This window comes from Colobus angolensis, unplaced genomic scaffold (assembly GCF_000951035.1).
Source record: "Colobus angolensis palliatus isolate OR3802 unplaced genomic scaffold, Cang.pa_1.0 Scaffold278, whole genome shotgun sequence".
Taxonomy (NCBI): domain Eukaryota; kingdom Metazoa; phylum Chordata; class Mammalia; order Primates; family Cercopithecidae; genus Colobus; species Colobus angolensis.
Genome location: NW_012116021.1, coordinates 2755069 through 2769392, shown reverse-complemented (window position 1 = coordinate 2769392; position 14324 = coordinate 2755069). Strand labels below are relative to the sequence as shown.

General features: G+C 43.0%; 1 protein-coding gene across 4 annotated transcripts in view; it reads right to left on the bottom strand.

Moving 5' to 3' along the window:
• The window catches only part of NTRK3 (neurotrophic tyrosine kinase, receptor, type 3), a 385977-nt gene that overhangs the window by 27483 nt on the left and 344170 nt on the right, over positions 1–14324 (bottom strand). The window contains exon 16 of one of the 4 annotated variants that reach the window (XM_011948345.1): positions 11780–12066. The exons of the other annotated variants lie outside the window; for them this stretch is intronic. Coding sequence (XP_011803735.1) covers positions 12052–12066 — 15 coding nt within the window. The 3' untranslated portion in view covers positions 11780–12051. Of the gene's footprint in view, positions 1–11779; positions 12067–14324 lie in introns of those variants that run through there. 4 annotated transcript variants of the gene reach the window in all.

Below are 14324 nucleotides of genomic sequence, written 5' to 3'. Positions count from 1 at the left end.
TGATCTCCTGACCTCATGATCCATCTGCCTCAGCCTCTCAAAGTGCTGAGATTACAGGCATGAGCCACCGCGCCCAGCCACAATAAGCCTTTTTATATGGGCCTCTGGGATCTCTTGGTATCTTTTTTCTTAGGTTCATCTCACCCCTGAAATCCCAGCATGCTGCTGTAAAGGATGCATCTACGACCAAGTCTCTAAGCAGATTCCCAAATCGAGGCACACTCATGACCAGGTGCCCTTGCAGACTTGTGTCTAAGGCATGGGTATCATTCTTTTAAGCTTCAGCTAAGCCCTTCTGGAATTAAGACATATCTTGTATGTGTGAGTGGCAGGGCATCCCATATGTAACCAGAAAAAGAATGACTATCCTTGTCAGTTTGAAATACAACCAGGCGCTTCTCATCTTTACCCTGATTCCCAGCTGGGACTCCACAGAGCACACAGATGAAGAAGAGAGAAGCCAACTGTGTTGAGATGAGTTAACATTTTAGAAGAAAAGCTAATTTGCTTGCTTATTTGTTTTTACCAGAGGGAGAACTCAGATAAGTGAAAGTGGAGTATCCTACAGAGGAAGATGAATGATGCTTTCCTCCTCAGCCCTCAAGTATCAAAATGACGGGGGAAACTAGACAAGGGTTCCTAAGTGGTAAAGAACCAAAACGTGACGAGGTAACCCCACCCAATAGTTAGAAGACCATAGCGATGGACATTCCAGTGCTTGGAGTATATTTCTGTGATGGTAACAATGTAATGAAAAAGAAAATCCTTGCCAAATGACAAGAGTAATGGCCTCTCTCTACCCATATGACACATGTTGTGAAACTAAGAGACATTGCCTTGACATGCATTGAGACCCTGGGATAAATATGCTCTAAAAGTCCAAGGAAAGTACAGCATTGCAGGTAGAAATTTTCTCCTTTATCACAAAAGGAAAACTGGAGAGGGTTATGGGCATCCCAAAATAATTCTTTGTTGTAACAGGTCTCCCTTGTGCATCTAAATGGTGATTTACTTGACACAACCTTATCAGGAGGTTACCATATTATGCATAAAACAACACGCTACTTATTTTTTTTTCTGGGAAATATATGAAAGTATACCACAAATAAATGCAACGTTACACAGTGATATTGAGGTTAAATATAACCATCATATCTGAGATGTGGTCCAGAGACATCCTGTTTCTTGCTAATAGCATCCTAAGACCGGATGAGGTCAGTCTGTGGATTCCATTCACAAAGGTAGACAGGAAATTTAGGATTATCTTCAAACTCAACTCTTCGCCCAAACCCCTGTCGAAAAACCTTTGTTCAGTCTCAGCACTCTGCATGCATTCTTCCCACCTCTATTATCTATACACAGACACCATGCATGGTCCCTCCTTCCAACGTGCGTGAGCTCCAGGAACCCTGACTCACTGAAGTTAAGCCTCCTCTCAGCCGAGGAGAGAAGCCACACAGGAAGATTTACTCTCATGCCCCCAAAATTTTCCATGCCCATCCCCATTTCCAGTGACAACACACAAAAAAAGCAGCAGTAGTTGCTGTGCCTTCATGCGCAATCAGCAAAGACATGGACAACCACCCCAACACATCTACTGCTCCTGATCCAGCCATGCAAATCAGCCTACACAGGGGACATTCACGTCACACAGTGAGTCCTTTTCTTACTTCCACTTCCCGCCAACTGGTATCTGTGGAAAGATGCTGAGGCTGATAAAGGCAGAATTTCAGACATAATTCAACCTGGATTTAGATCCTGGCTCCACTATTTTCTATTTCTGAGCTTAAACATCAGTGTTCTTATCCCCAAAGTGGAACTATAATAATGTCTTCATGAGAACAGCATAAATTAAACAAATTAATTTACTCAAAGCCCCTATCAAAGTGCCTGGCTAGAGCAGGTATTCAGCAGATGTAAACTGCCCTCCCATTACCCCACAGAAAGGCAGATGGGAGAAGGAAGGGCCCTAAGATGCTCTGAATGGCCCGCACAAGTCAGAGATTAAGGGACTTTCTACAAAGATGCTCCCCAAATAGATGAATCCACAGCCACTGATGTCGTCTCAGTGATGCCAGAGGGAGATGAAACCTGTGCTGGCCATCAAGCAGACAGGGTATCCGTCCAATGCCACAGCCCCCTGGTTTTCTTTCTTTGCTTTTTGTCATTATGAAGTTTGTGAGTATTTCTTTATCTGGACTCAGAATTTTCAGATATGATTTCATCCATGCAGTAAGGTTTAGCTGAGCCATGAAAGCCCTCCTTGGAGAAACTAAATAAACTAAAATATATTGTATTCTTTAAGCAATGCAATTGCTTTGACATCCCTACCTAAACTGCACACACACACAACACTAACTACCACCACCAACACCACTACTATTACTACCACCAAGTACTTCTTTTTCTCCTCTCTGCTTTACTTCTCTTTTAAGAACCTATCACTCTTAAATTTACAATAGACTTTATCTTTTTATAACTCCCTCAGTAAGAGCAGTGATTTTTGTTTATTTTATTCATAGTTGTATCGCTGGCACCAACAATAACTCAGGATACATGGATAAAATGACTGTATGCCCCAATTTACCAAGAAAGGTCTAAATTTATGCCTGTAGCTCCTATTTAATTAATAATAGCTTCCCTTTTCATTCTCAGAAGGGTCCAACTTTAGACAATCAAATACACACAGTAGATTAATATTAAATATTTGTTGAAATTAATTAATAAATTTGACAGATTTGATATTTTAATACAATCTGTCAGTTCCTAAAACCAAGAGTTTGAACCTGATGTGACTGAAATATAATATTCTAAAAGCATAAGAGATTGATTAATCTTCTATAATGGTTCTGCTTGCAAAATTATCATAAGGCTGCCAAGCATGTTTGCTCTGATATACCCTAGCTATACACAGTTGTTAGTACTGAAAATCTTAAACTTTCATGCTGTTATTAGGAGCAGTGTCAAGAAGAGAAACCTATAAAACTGATCCTGAGAGAACCTGGGAGGCTATGCTTAATTTACCTCCCTAACCAAATTATGAGAGAAATGAATGAAATTGTAAAAGCCTTCCTTCCCATGCACCTGCCCTTAAGACTGCAGTATCAGGATAATACCGTATATTAGAAATCAGAAGCTTCTCACTTCAGAACTCACTTAACTACTGCACGCCCTGTCAGTCTTTGGAAGCAGCCTCTGGCCTGTGGAAAGCCTCTCAAGATGGCAAGCAGGACTTGTATCTTCTTAGTCTGGGCTGGATCTTTAAGGCTGAGTAGGTGAATTCTGTGGTTTTGTTTTCCCAAGTGAACCATTTCCCAAATAGAAGAAAAGAGCCCCCAAGCAAAAAGTGGAAGGAAACCATCCAATGCAGTCTGACGATCAAGGCAAGACAGATGGAACTTCGACTGACTCTGCAGTATGTCCATCTCCCTGCCAGAAATTACCATAGAAATTAAAATGGGGAGGGCAAAAGCCTCCCTGCAAGCACTGGGGGGATCTGACTCAGTCATGGAGGATCTGTAATGACCATCCTGAGCATCAAGTCTGTTAGACCACGCTTCATCTGAGGTCAACGGGGAGACCTCCAGTTCTTAGACCCTCTAGTCTGTGCACTTAGAGCATTCTTATGTCCTTATAAGGAGTCTCCTATGGAGTGTAGGCACCCAAAGTGTACTCAAAACTCAAGGTCACACCTCCTGAAATGCAAAAAAGCAGCCAAACCATCGTCCATGCAGAGCCTCCAGCCTCCACCACACGCACAGGTCTGGACAGAAGCCCTGGCAGCCATGTCAACTCCGGCGGCTCTCCCGGCTGTGCATCTAATTTTAGCAGATTATGGCCCGCCACCCCCAACCATGCTGTCTCCCCATGAGACATCCCAAGCACATCAATGGCTTTGGCAGGAAACTTCCATGGAAGTTAAATGATGCCCCACAGTGGGAGGCAAGGAAAGAGAGTTTGGAAGCAGGCCCCGGCCCATGGAAGTGCCTCTCCAAAGCCTGCAAGCTGTCAGTCTGTGTGTGGACTGCCTTGCCCAGCCCCCTGGTCCCAGAAATCAAATCCAGACTCACTGTGGAAGCTGCCGTTGCTGCTAGCCTCTGCCGCTGCCACGCCACGCTGAACAGGCCCTTCTGGCATGGCCCTTCCTGACAGTGAATGAGGGGAGAGAGCGGGGGCGGAGGGGGAGAGAGAAGAAAAGGGATGAAGGGAGAGGAAGGAAGCATGGGAGGATGAAAGGAGGGAGGATTAGGAAAGCAGGGGGACCTTTAAGTGAATGGCGTGTCTCTCCTGGGCACGGCCTCAAACATTTGTCCTGCATCATTAGGGAGGACGACGGAAGACCGCAGCAACCCACCTTCAAGACTCTCACTCTGGAGTCGGCCCAGAAATGCAATACACTCGGGGCTCAGCCAGCACATCATAACGCCACTCCCAGCACGTGACGCCCAGCTGTCTTCCTCTGCGGGACACCAAGACACAATGGGCTTCCCTCCACGGGCTTGGTTCTACTCCCAGCAGGAGCCTCCCAGCCAGCCTACTGCTTGGAGAGGAAGTGGGTTCTATCTAGAATCTTCAACCCGTTAGGTCAAAGAAACAGCACTTTCTCCAAAGCTTCTGAGAGAATTACTTTTCTTAGTGTGTCCCACAGAAAATCCCTGAATTCACCACTGCTTTTATGGCTACCCAGATTCCCTCTCTTTTCCTTCCTGATTTGGAAAGGTTAGCTCACTGAATGTCACCAGCGTGGAGCCTCAGCCCTCCTCCTCCTTGCTGTCCACGGAGTTAGCGTTTGTGTTCTCCATCACCACTAAGGAAAAAAGCCCCAAAGCAAGGCCTTTCCTTTGAAAGGCCTCTTGAGAAGTAACAGGAGGGGGATGTGGGAGGAGGGACTCACAGTAACTTAGCAATGGCATTTCTCAAGTGTTTCCAAGTCAAGGACTGTGTGCAAGAGACAAGAGACACAGTCCCTGCTCTCAATCGATTCAGAGGCAGAGAAGCAGCACTGGAATGACCTGGAGGAGAGGCACATTCATGAAGCAACACATCCCTGTGCACAAACTCATAGGGTGAGGCTGAAAAGACCATCCAGTGAAGACAATGAAATGGGGATTGCTGGGTGCTGATGGCAGGGAGGGATGAACAGAGAGAAAGAATGAAGAGAGAGATGAAAGAAAGGACAGATGGGCAGTTGGGAAGAGGAGGTGTGATGGACTGAACTGTGTGCCCCCCAACACATGCTCATTATGGGGAAGTCCTAACCCCAAGTTCTTCAGAATATGACTGTATTTGGAGAGAGATCCTTAAAAGAAGTAATTAAGGTTCAGTGGGGTCTGTAGGGTGGACCCTAATCCAATAGGACTGGGGTCCTTATAAGAAGAGATTAGGACACAAACCACACAGATGGGTGACCACGTGGGGACACAGTGACTAGGCAGCCATGTGCAAGACACAGAGCGAGACCTCAGAAAGAATGAACGCCTTGATCTTGATCTTACAGCCTCCAGAACAGTGAGCAAATCAGATTCTGTTGTCGAAGTCCTCAGTCTGTGGAGCACTGCTATGGCAGCCCGAGCAAATGAACACAGAGGGCCTCATGCAAAGGTGGAAATGAGCAACTGGCACTGGGTCACCAGGGACAGACTGGCTGGGGTGGAGCCAAGGGGCGGCTTTTTGCGGAGGGTGGGGAAGGACACTGGCAGGGGCTTGAGGACCTAGTAGGCCAGGGCAAGAAATTTATATTTTGGTGAAATGAAGATTTACTCACTCAAGGCTCCAAAGAAACAGGAGGGATAAGGAAGTTTGAGGAGCCCTGGGGGAAGAGCTCCAAACCTGAAGGTGTGTGCATAGATTCAGGTTTTGGACTGACCAGGCATGGACCAGGGCAGCTCCTGCCAACATGCAAAGAAAAAGTGGCACTGAGGTGCTATAAGGAAAGACACAGCAGGCTGGTGATAAAGAGACAGGTTCAGAAATGACTCCCCTTTGGGAAGCTCCCAAGAGAGTTTTCACGGATGCTAATGGTTGCTGAGGTGCTAGCACTCAAAGAAGCAGGAGGAGGCCATGGTGAGTTTTATTTAAAACATGCCGTGCTTCAATCTCCAGTGAACTCTCCAGGGGAGGCTTACAGATTAAGCAATCAAAGAGAGAAGAAGTGGAGGCTGCAAATGTAAATTTCAAACAGATTCTGTGTAAAAGTAAAAAGGGGTTATAACCATGTGAGTGCATGAGGTTTGCAAAGCAGATGTCTAAAATAGCAGCACCCAAACTTAAAATGAGAGGAAGGAGAGAAACCAATGGAACAGGGAAAGAATGACCAGGCATGGTTATAACTTGTGGAACAAAGCATTACTGAGGCATTCAACAAGAATACTATGCAGCATTGGCAGTTGCAGGGGATGCGGGGGAAAGGGGAAAATATTAATCATGTCATTCAACAGTAGTTCAGGAAGGGTTAGACTTGAAGTAAGAAATTTAAATTTGGTCGTGAGAGATAATTAGTGACCCCAAAACTGCATATTCAATTCAGTGGTAAGACCAGAAGCCCAAAAAATTAAGATAGAAGATGAAAAGTACTTATTTCAGTACTCAGGCAGACAAAGTTAGAAGGGATAGAAAGGCCAAATTAAGATTTTTCTTTAATGTAGGATGGATTGTGGATTTTTAGAGTTGAAAGGAGGGAGAAATGCCTCAAGAAAGCCTTCAGAGCAAGATAAACACAGTCACAGGGAGAGACAAGAGACAGGGCAGGTGACAGGTATTGAGGTATGAGTGAAGTGGGAAAGGATTCAGGCTATGAATGTGTAGATATGCAGACGGTGAATTTGGTCTAATATTTCATAGCATCACGAAAATATATACTTGACACAGTTCCTGTCACATGTATAATTATGAGTCCTTAAATTGCTCTACCACTTTGCCCTTATCTAAGCAATCTCTGTTGTAGAGTTGGCTTTTAGGATCTCAGAATTAGAGAAAAGCAAAACTCTGAGATCATCTACTGAAACCTCATGTCTAGCACAGGCATCTGTATAATGTGGTTCTATGTATTTTCTAGAAACTCACTGGGAATGGAGAACCCACTATCTTGTAGGATGGTCTGTTCCATTTTCACACAATAAGAGTAACTTCCTGCAGCACCGTGCTTCACCACCCTTGAGTGTAAACTATCTCTAGAGTTTTCCAATCTTGCCACCCTGTGGGTAAGGAACATGTTGTAGAGTCCACTCATTGCACCAAAATAATGGAGGACAACCCCTCCATACATCTCTGTACTGAAACCCGGCTTTGTGATCTCTGATTGTTCCAAATTAGGGTCCTTGAGCATCTTTCCAGATCAGTCATTCACTGAGAAGAACACCTGTCTCCTTGTTTATGTCATTTGATAAACATTTATGAAATGTCTACCATATATCATGTACAGTCCTAGGTACAAGGGTTATATAATCGGTGAAATAAGGCATGAATACTTCCCTTAAAGAACTTCTAAGCTACTGTGAGTGAATATGTGTCAACCAAAGTTCTTGAGAATACATTTTCACAACAAACATTAAAACAATTACTTCTTGCAACACATTTCAAGGCAATAGGACAATACTTCTCAACTCTGAGCACCACCTCCCTTGCTTCTAATATTCCTTCCTCGCTCTTCAGTTTCACTGAATCTGTGTTACCTTTTACAGACAACAATCGCCTCAAATCACATTGCTACTGCTTGCTTTAAGATTGTACTGGAGAGTGCAAAGTATCTAAATTAAAGTATCTTTGCTTGCTGTGTTGACTAGGCTTGGGTCACCCTGTTTTCCTCCTTTGCCTTGAATGGCCTTGCCACAAAGCCTTATTAGAAAAATAAATCATGAAGCTCAATTATTACAAGCTCACACTTCTACTTAACCTCATGGAGACTGCGCTTTACTGGCGTGCTCTTTAAACATTCTATTCACAAGTAAACTCTCATCCCTTGAAAAACCTAACTTAACCAGAACAACAAACCCAATTCCACCCCTCATTTATTGTACAGTCTGGGGAATGATCACTAATCTCTCTGAGCTTTAATTTACTTGTCTGTAAATAGGGGGAATCATGCCAGCCTGTTGACCTCATAGCACTTTGATGGTGATTAGAAAGGAGCACTGAATTCACAAGAAGGGAGACCAATGTCCTTGTCTTCACTCTACCACTAACCAGATGCGTGATCTTGAGGAACATCTGCTCACTCTGTCTCTCTCTCTGGCTGGCAATCAATGTATTCATCTATCAAATAAGTGGGTTTGAAAGATGACCTCCAACTTCATTTCTAGTCAGGATTTCACAAGATTGCCAATGTAGATGCTTGCCCAAATTTCTTATAAAACAGTTGGGTGGAGTAATAAAAGTGCATTGACCATATCCAAAGAATATTGATAATTGAATCAACGTCTGCTTGGGAGCAGAACTCTAGCAGCAAACCCTAGTCTTGGGCTGTTTGACTTTCCAAAAAGTGAAAAACATATATGTTTCAAGATCCTGCTGGTACATGATAAAAGTTGGCTCAGAGGTGATGGCATAGAGCTGGCAGGGAAAGCTGCATCTAGACTACCAAACACCTTGGCAGTGTGTAATAGGCAATCAAATCTACCCAGAAACAAGACACTTTTACTGTATACAAGTTGTAAGAAAAGAAGAAAAAACCCAGCTATTTAGTTGAAATGTGAGGGAAAGACCAGTAGAAGATAATTCAGAATTTGGGGATGCTAGTCTCATTTATGTGATGGATAAATTAGCCCCAGTAATGCAGATCCACTTGGCAAACCCCTTTCTCTGAATACGATCCTTCAACACAGGTGCACTCAAACTCAAAACCTATGTCACATTAGAATCCCTCCACTTGTGTGAATCCAAGGTTAGAGCATGCCTAACAGGGTCCAGCGGAATCCCTGAATTTAGAGCACTGCTCAGGATGACATGTGTCAGAACAGGACACAAGTGCCACCAATCCTCTTTTCTACTTTCATGGCAGATGTCACCAGCTGATCACCACTTTTTCACTGATCCTAGATGCAACCACCAAATTCTTCTCATCACTCCACTCTGGGCAATCTCCACCAGTCAATCAGAACAGCCACTTGGAATCTATTAATAGTTACCCTTCCTGGGGCATATAATACTAGGTATCAAGGCAATAAGATTTGCAAGCAACAAAAGAACTCATTTTTAGGTGTGAAAGCAATTCAGTGACATGGAAAGCATTAGGGGCTATAATAAAGTGGCTCCCAAACATTTGAAAATGAAGAAAATACAATTGGCTTCTTTACGATCAGCAGAAAATGAATGAAAACATGGATGTATATCCAAGGTTGTCTGAAAATTCTTGAGGCTCTTAGGCTATCATGGCTGCATTGTACCCTGAATGATGCAGATGAAGAAATAATGTATCTCTCAGAAGGGGCACAGGCTGGTCCTGGAGACCTGGGAAAGAGTGAGCCTTGGAATTGGATGGTGGAGATGTTCATCCCTTCCTGGCTCCAGACAAGGGAGAGAGGAGGATTCAGGCAAAAGACATGGAGTATTTCTGAACCTGCTGAGAAGCCAGGAACACTGTTGTTAGGCTTTCTTAGCTGGATGTCATTGATTATTTGACTCTTCTAACATCCTTGCTCTGATTTTTTCCTCTTTAAGCAACTTTCGCATTATGATCCAGCTTCCCACATAGACTAGCTTACTGAGAACAAATGCTTTGATTATATGGCCTTTGAATAATGTGATTCTCTTTGTGCATTAATAAATTTCCTTTTGGTGCTAACTCCAATCTTATGGGTATTTTAATTATTGTGAGACTTTCTCCAGTCCCCTGCACTGATAAGCAGATGTCAGATGTCAGGGCCATTGGCAGGGAATCAGATCCAGCTGGCGTTCCCTTGGTGATACCGGTGCATCTTTCAGATACACATACTCAGAGTCCCCACATACTGACCATTGGTGCCCAGTGGGTGGGGACTCATGAGGATTCATGTAAGAAGATTTAGGTAAGTGGGGACATTATTCTTTTCCCATTACAAACATCTAATATAGTATTACATATTTTTTAATTAAGTAACTTTCATTAAGCACTTTTACTGTAGAAATCACCGTGCTAAAAGTGGGTGAGCTCTTTTGCCTTCAAGGGAACTTATGCTTTAGTAAAGTATTAAACAGACATGTACACAACTGTCTCAGGATGTGAAAAAATTAAATACAAAGATCAGGAAGTTGTGGATTGACCCATGGGTAAGGAAATGACCAACTACAAGAACAAACTGGGCCACAAATCAAAGTTCCAAGCTGGCTGAAGAGGCTGGAGAGCATGACTCAATGGAGGAAGGCAACCAAGGTTGTCGTGATGATTGGCAGAGTTGGAGAGCTGGAGTACAGACCACCCCCTACCAGTCAACTTGGGAACATTGATGGATTCAATTTATTTTTCCAGAGTGTACATAGTTATTTACCAAACCCAGACTATAATGGTGATAATAATGGTGGCTATGGTGGTGGTGATGGTGTTGGTGGTGTTGGTAATGATGTCAGTGATGGTGGCGTTGGTGATGGTGATAATGTTGGTGATGGTGGTGGTGGTGATGGTGGTGGTGATGATGCTGGTGATGGGGGTGGTGGTGATGGTGGTGGTGGTGACAAAACCACCAGCACTCAAACCAACAGTTTACAAAGCACTTGCATATCCATTATGCATAAGCACATACACTTGCATATTCATGTTAAGCATAATAATAAGCAGTAACCATCATATAGCCAATGAAAGGAGAAAGAAGGTAGGGTTGGACTTAAGCCAGTCTTTTCTCTATCCCCAAGGCTCCAGGGCAGGTGCATCACCCTAAGCTCTCCCTCTGGGATGATGAGGGGCAGCACACACTAAGGACATCTGGAGAACGAGGCTTTAATTCTGAAGACGTTTGTCTACTGCAGAATTCATGGTCCACAGTTAGAAAAATTAGCTCCTGGTTGTATTTACTAACTTCACAATAGAAAGGCTCTTCTGCAGATGCCTAAAAGTGTTTTCTCTTTCCTCCTGGGCCTCCAACAGATCAACTCAAATGTCTAAACCGGTCCTGGAGGAGTGGGTGGCTTTTTTTTATTTTAAAGTTCCCTAAATTCTCTTGTGTAGGCTCTTCTCCTCTCTAATTTTAGTATCCAGCACTAAAGATCCATCATAGAGAAAACCTTGGCTTGTAACTTAAAATGGTTTAAAATTTCTGATATATAATTTCTACCTTATTCTTTTACATAGAATAATAGCCATCTATTGGGTGTCTAATGGGTACTGGCAATTTGAATACTTATCTTATTTAATGTGCACAAAAGAAGAAATTGTTCTTTTTTTTTTCAGATGAGGAATCTAAGTCTTAGTGAATTTAAGTAAATTTCCTAAGGCCAAATAGCTCTCAGCAGAAGCTCAGTGATTCAATTGAATATCTGCCTGTGGCGGTGCTCGGCCCACCTGCTCTGGGGCTATCAACTTTGCTACCTCCAACTTTGCTCTTTGGGATTAGCAAAGCCTAGAAAAAAACAACCAAGAGTAAAAACTGTGCTGGAAGTTCTGAATTGCAGATGCTTTATATTGACCTGGTCCTCTGATTCCTCCTCCTCCTCCTTCTGTTTAGACACAGAAAGGTCACAAAATCTTGGGCTTTGAGGATTATGAGAGAAATATAATTCCCTACCAGGAGGAAGTCAAAGGAACACAACATTCTCTTTACATGCAAATATCTTAATTACAGCTGGTAAAGAAGATATTTGCATGGAAATTTATGTATCTTTATATGTTATATATTCAGTTTGTCTCAGGAAAAAAAAAAAAAAGGCCTTTTGCACCTGAGGAAGGAAAAGGAGATCCTGTTTGATACATCCATAAGGGCCCTCCACAGAAGTAGAGAGATGTGAATAACTCAACACCAGATTCAATGGTCTCCTTCAGCCTTTTCCTCTCCTTTCCTGAGGATAGAATCCAATATAAACATGCTTTAAGGTCTCAGAATTTTCTTATGGGGTATCTTCCCCATCTTTTTTCCCTAGTGTCAGTCCTCATGCCTGCACCACCTTCACTGACAGAAGAAAACAACTGGATTTCTAAACTGCACAGAGAAGAGACTAAGTTTAGGAGATAACTGGAAATAGGTTATTATTTTTTGGCAGGATTAGGGGGCTAAAGATTTTTATTCCACTGGTTCTCCACCAGTCAAGATACAACCAATGCAAAAAATATAACCAATTACCTATGAAAAGCACAAGGCTTTTTTTTTTTTCTTAAGACAGAGTCTCGCTCTGTTGCTCAGGGTGGAGTGCAGTGGTGTAATCTCGGCTCACTGCAACCTCTACCTCCCGGGTTCAAGTGATTCTTCTGACTCAGCCTCCCAAGCATGTGGGACTACAGGCATGCACCATCATGCCCAGCTAATTTTTCATATTTTCAGTAGAGACAAGGTTTCACCACTTTGGCCAAGCTGGTCTCAAACTCCTGATCTCCCCGCCTGGGCCACCAAAAGTGCTGGGATTACAGATGTGAACCACTGCAACTGGCCACAAGGCCATTTTGGTCACATTGAGGTTCTTCGTAGTTTTTCTGAGTCTTGTAATGTCTGTTTTATAATATAAACCACATTTATCTCCACTAAGGACATAGGATGGTAGCAGGTAGGATTCTCACTAGACATAACTGAGAACTTCCCACTTCTAAAGAATATTAATAGTTAGAAAGAAAAAGACAAATCTCTCACTGAAAATAGCTTTCCTGTGCCACAGCTGGAAGGAATAAGGAAGGAAACCTGTGGAATCCCAGAAGATGCAGTGGAATAGAGCGAGCAAACCATCTGTCTGGGATGATTTTGAGACTATTCTGCCTGGTGCCTCAAGGGTGAAATAGATGACATTTAAGGCTCCTTCCAGCTATGTATTTCTTTAAAATTGAATGATTTGGCATTTGCTCAGTTGTTTCTAACACTTTAAGGATGTAGAATGGACTTGGTGGCCTAAAAGATGCAATTTAAAAAATCTATCCTGGTTTACTTAGATATTTGTTCCATCCAAATCTCATGTGGAAATCTGATTCCCAGTGTTAGAGGTGGGGCCTGGTGGGAGGTGTTTGAATCACGGGAGTAGATCCCTGAGGGAATGGCCTGGTGCCATTCTCCAGGTAGTAAGTGAGTTATTAATCTTAGTTCCCATGAGATCTGGTCATTAAAGAGTCTGGTACCTCCTTCCTCTCTCTCTTGCTCCCTCCCTCACCATGTGACACTCCTGCTCCTCCTTTGCCATGACTGGAAGCTTTCTGAGGTCCTTACCAGAAGCAGATGCCGGCACCATGCTCCTTGCACAGTCTTCAGATATATGAGCCAATTAAATCTCTTTTCTTTATAAATTACATAGCCTCAGGTGTTTTTTATAGCACCTCAAAATGGATGAAGACACATCCTGACTCTCCATTTCACTGTTTTTTAATGTGTTTTTTTTTTTTCTTTCATAGTTATCCCTTACAAACTGCAAGTAGCTTTAACCCTGTGGGACCAGCCAGTCTCCAGTTCATAGTCCTGAGCTCATGGATTCTAATGGCTTCTCTTCCATACTCTATGGCTACCACTGTGGCACAGGATATCACTGCCTCTTTCCTGGGCCAGTGTGATGGCCTGCCTTTATGGTTTTGGTTTCCAGCAATCTATCCCACATGCCACTGCCTTATGAATTGTCCTTACACATGACCTGATTTACACTTCAACAGATGACAAATCCTCTGTGACTGTCCGTTGACTATCTAAGCCAAAATAGTTGGCCTTTCAAAAGCTGCCATGGTGTTCTTTCCTTTACCAACATTTCTTTCCATGCATCTTCCATAGATCCTTAGTTTTGGCCAGTTGAATCACACACCGTTCTAGATCATTCTCCTGGTTTCCTTGCCTCCAAGCTTCCTTCATGCCTTTGCTCATGCTAACCTCTCTGATGGAAATATCTTCCTAAAATTTAATCCAGACTGCCAACCAACCCCTCAAGACCCATGCCATTCCTCTACTTAGATAAGCTTTAGGCATTTGTAACTGCCTTGTATACAATTTGCCTCCCTTTAGCTTATGGTAGAGCAACACATTTTTATCTGTTCTTATCTTCCCTATGAGATTTTTATTTCCTTGTGTTCTATTCATCTTAGCACATAGACAAGGAATTGAATTGAATTCCATCCTTCTCACATGGGCCTTGCTAATGGCTAGGGAGTGTGGTATGAGGGTAGGAAATAAATAAACCAACATGGACAGGGTTAGCAAAAGTGTTTGCAAACTAAGCATCTAATTTAACCTCATGAGAGGCAA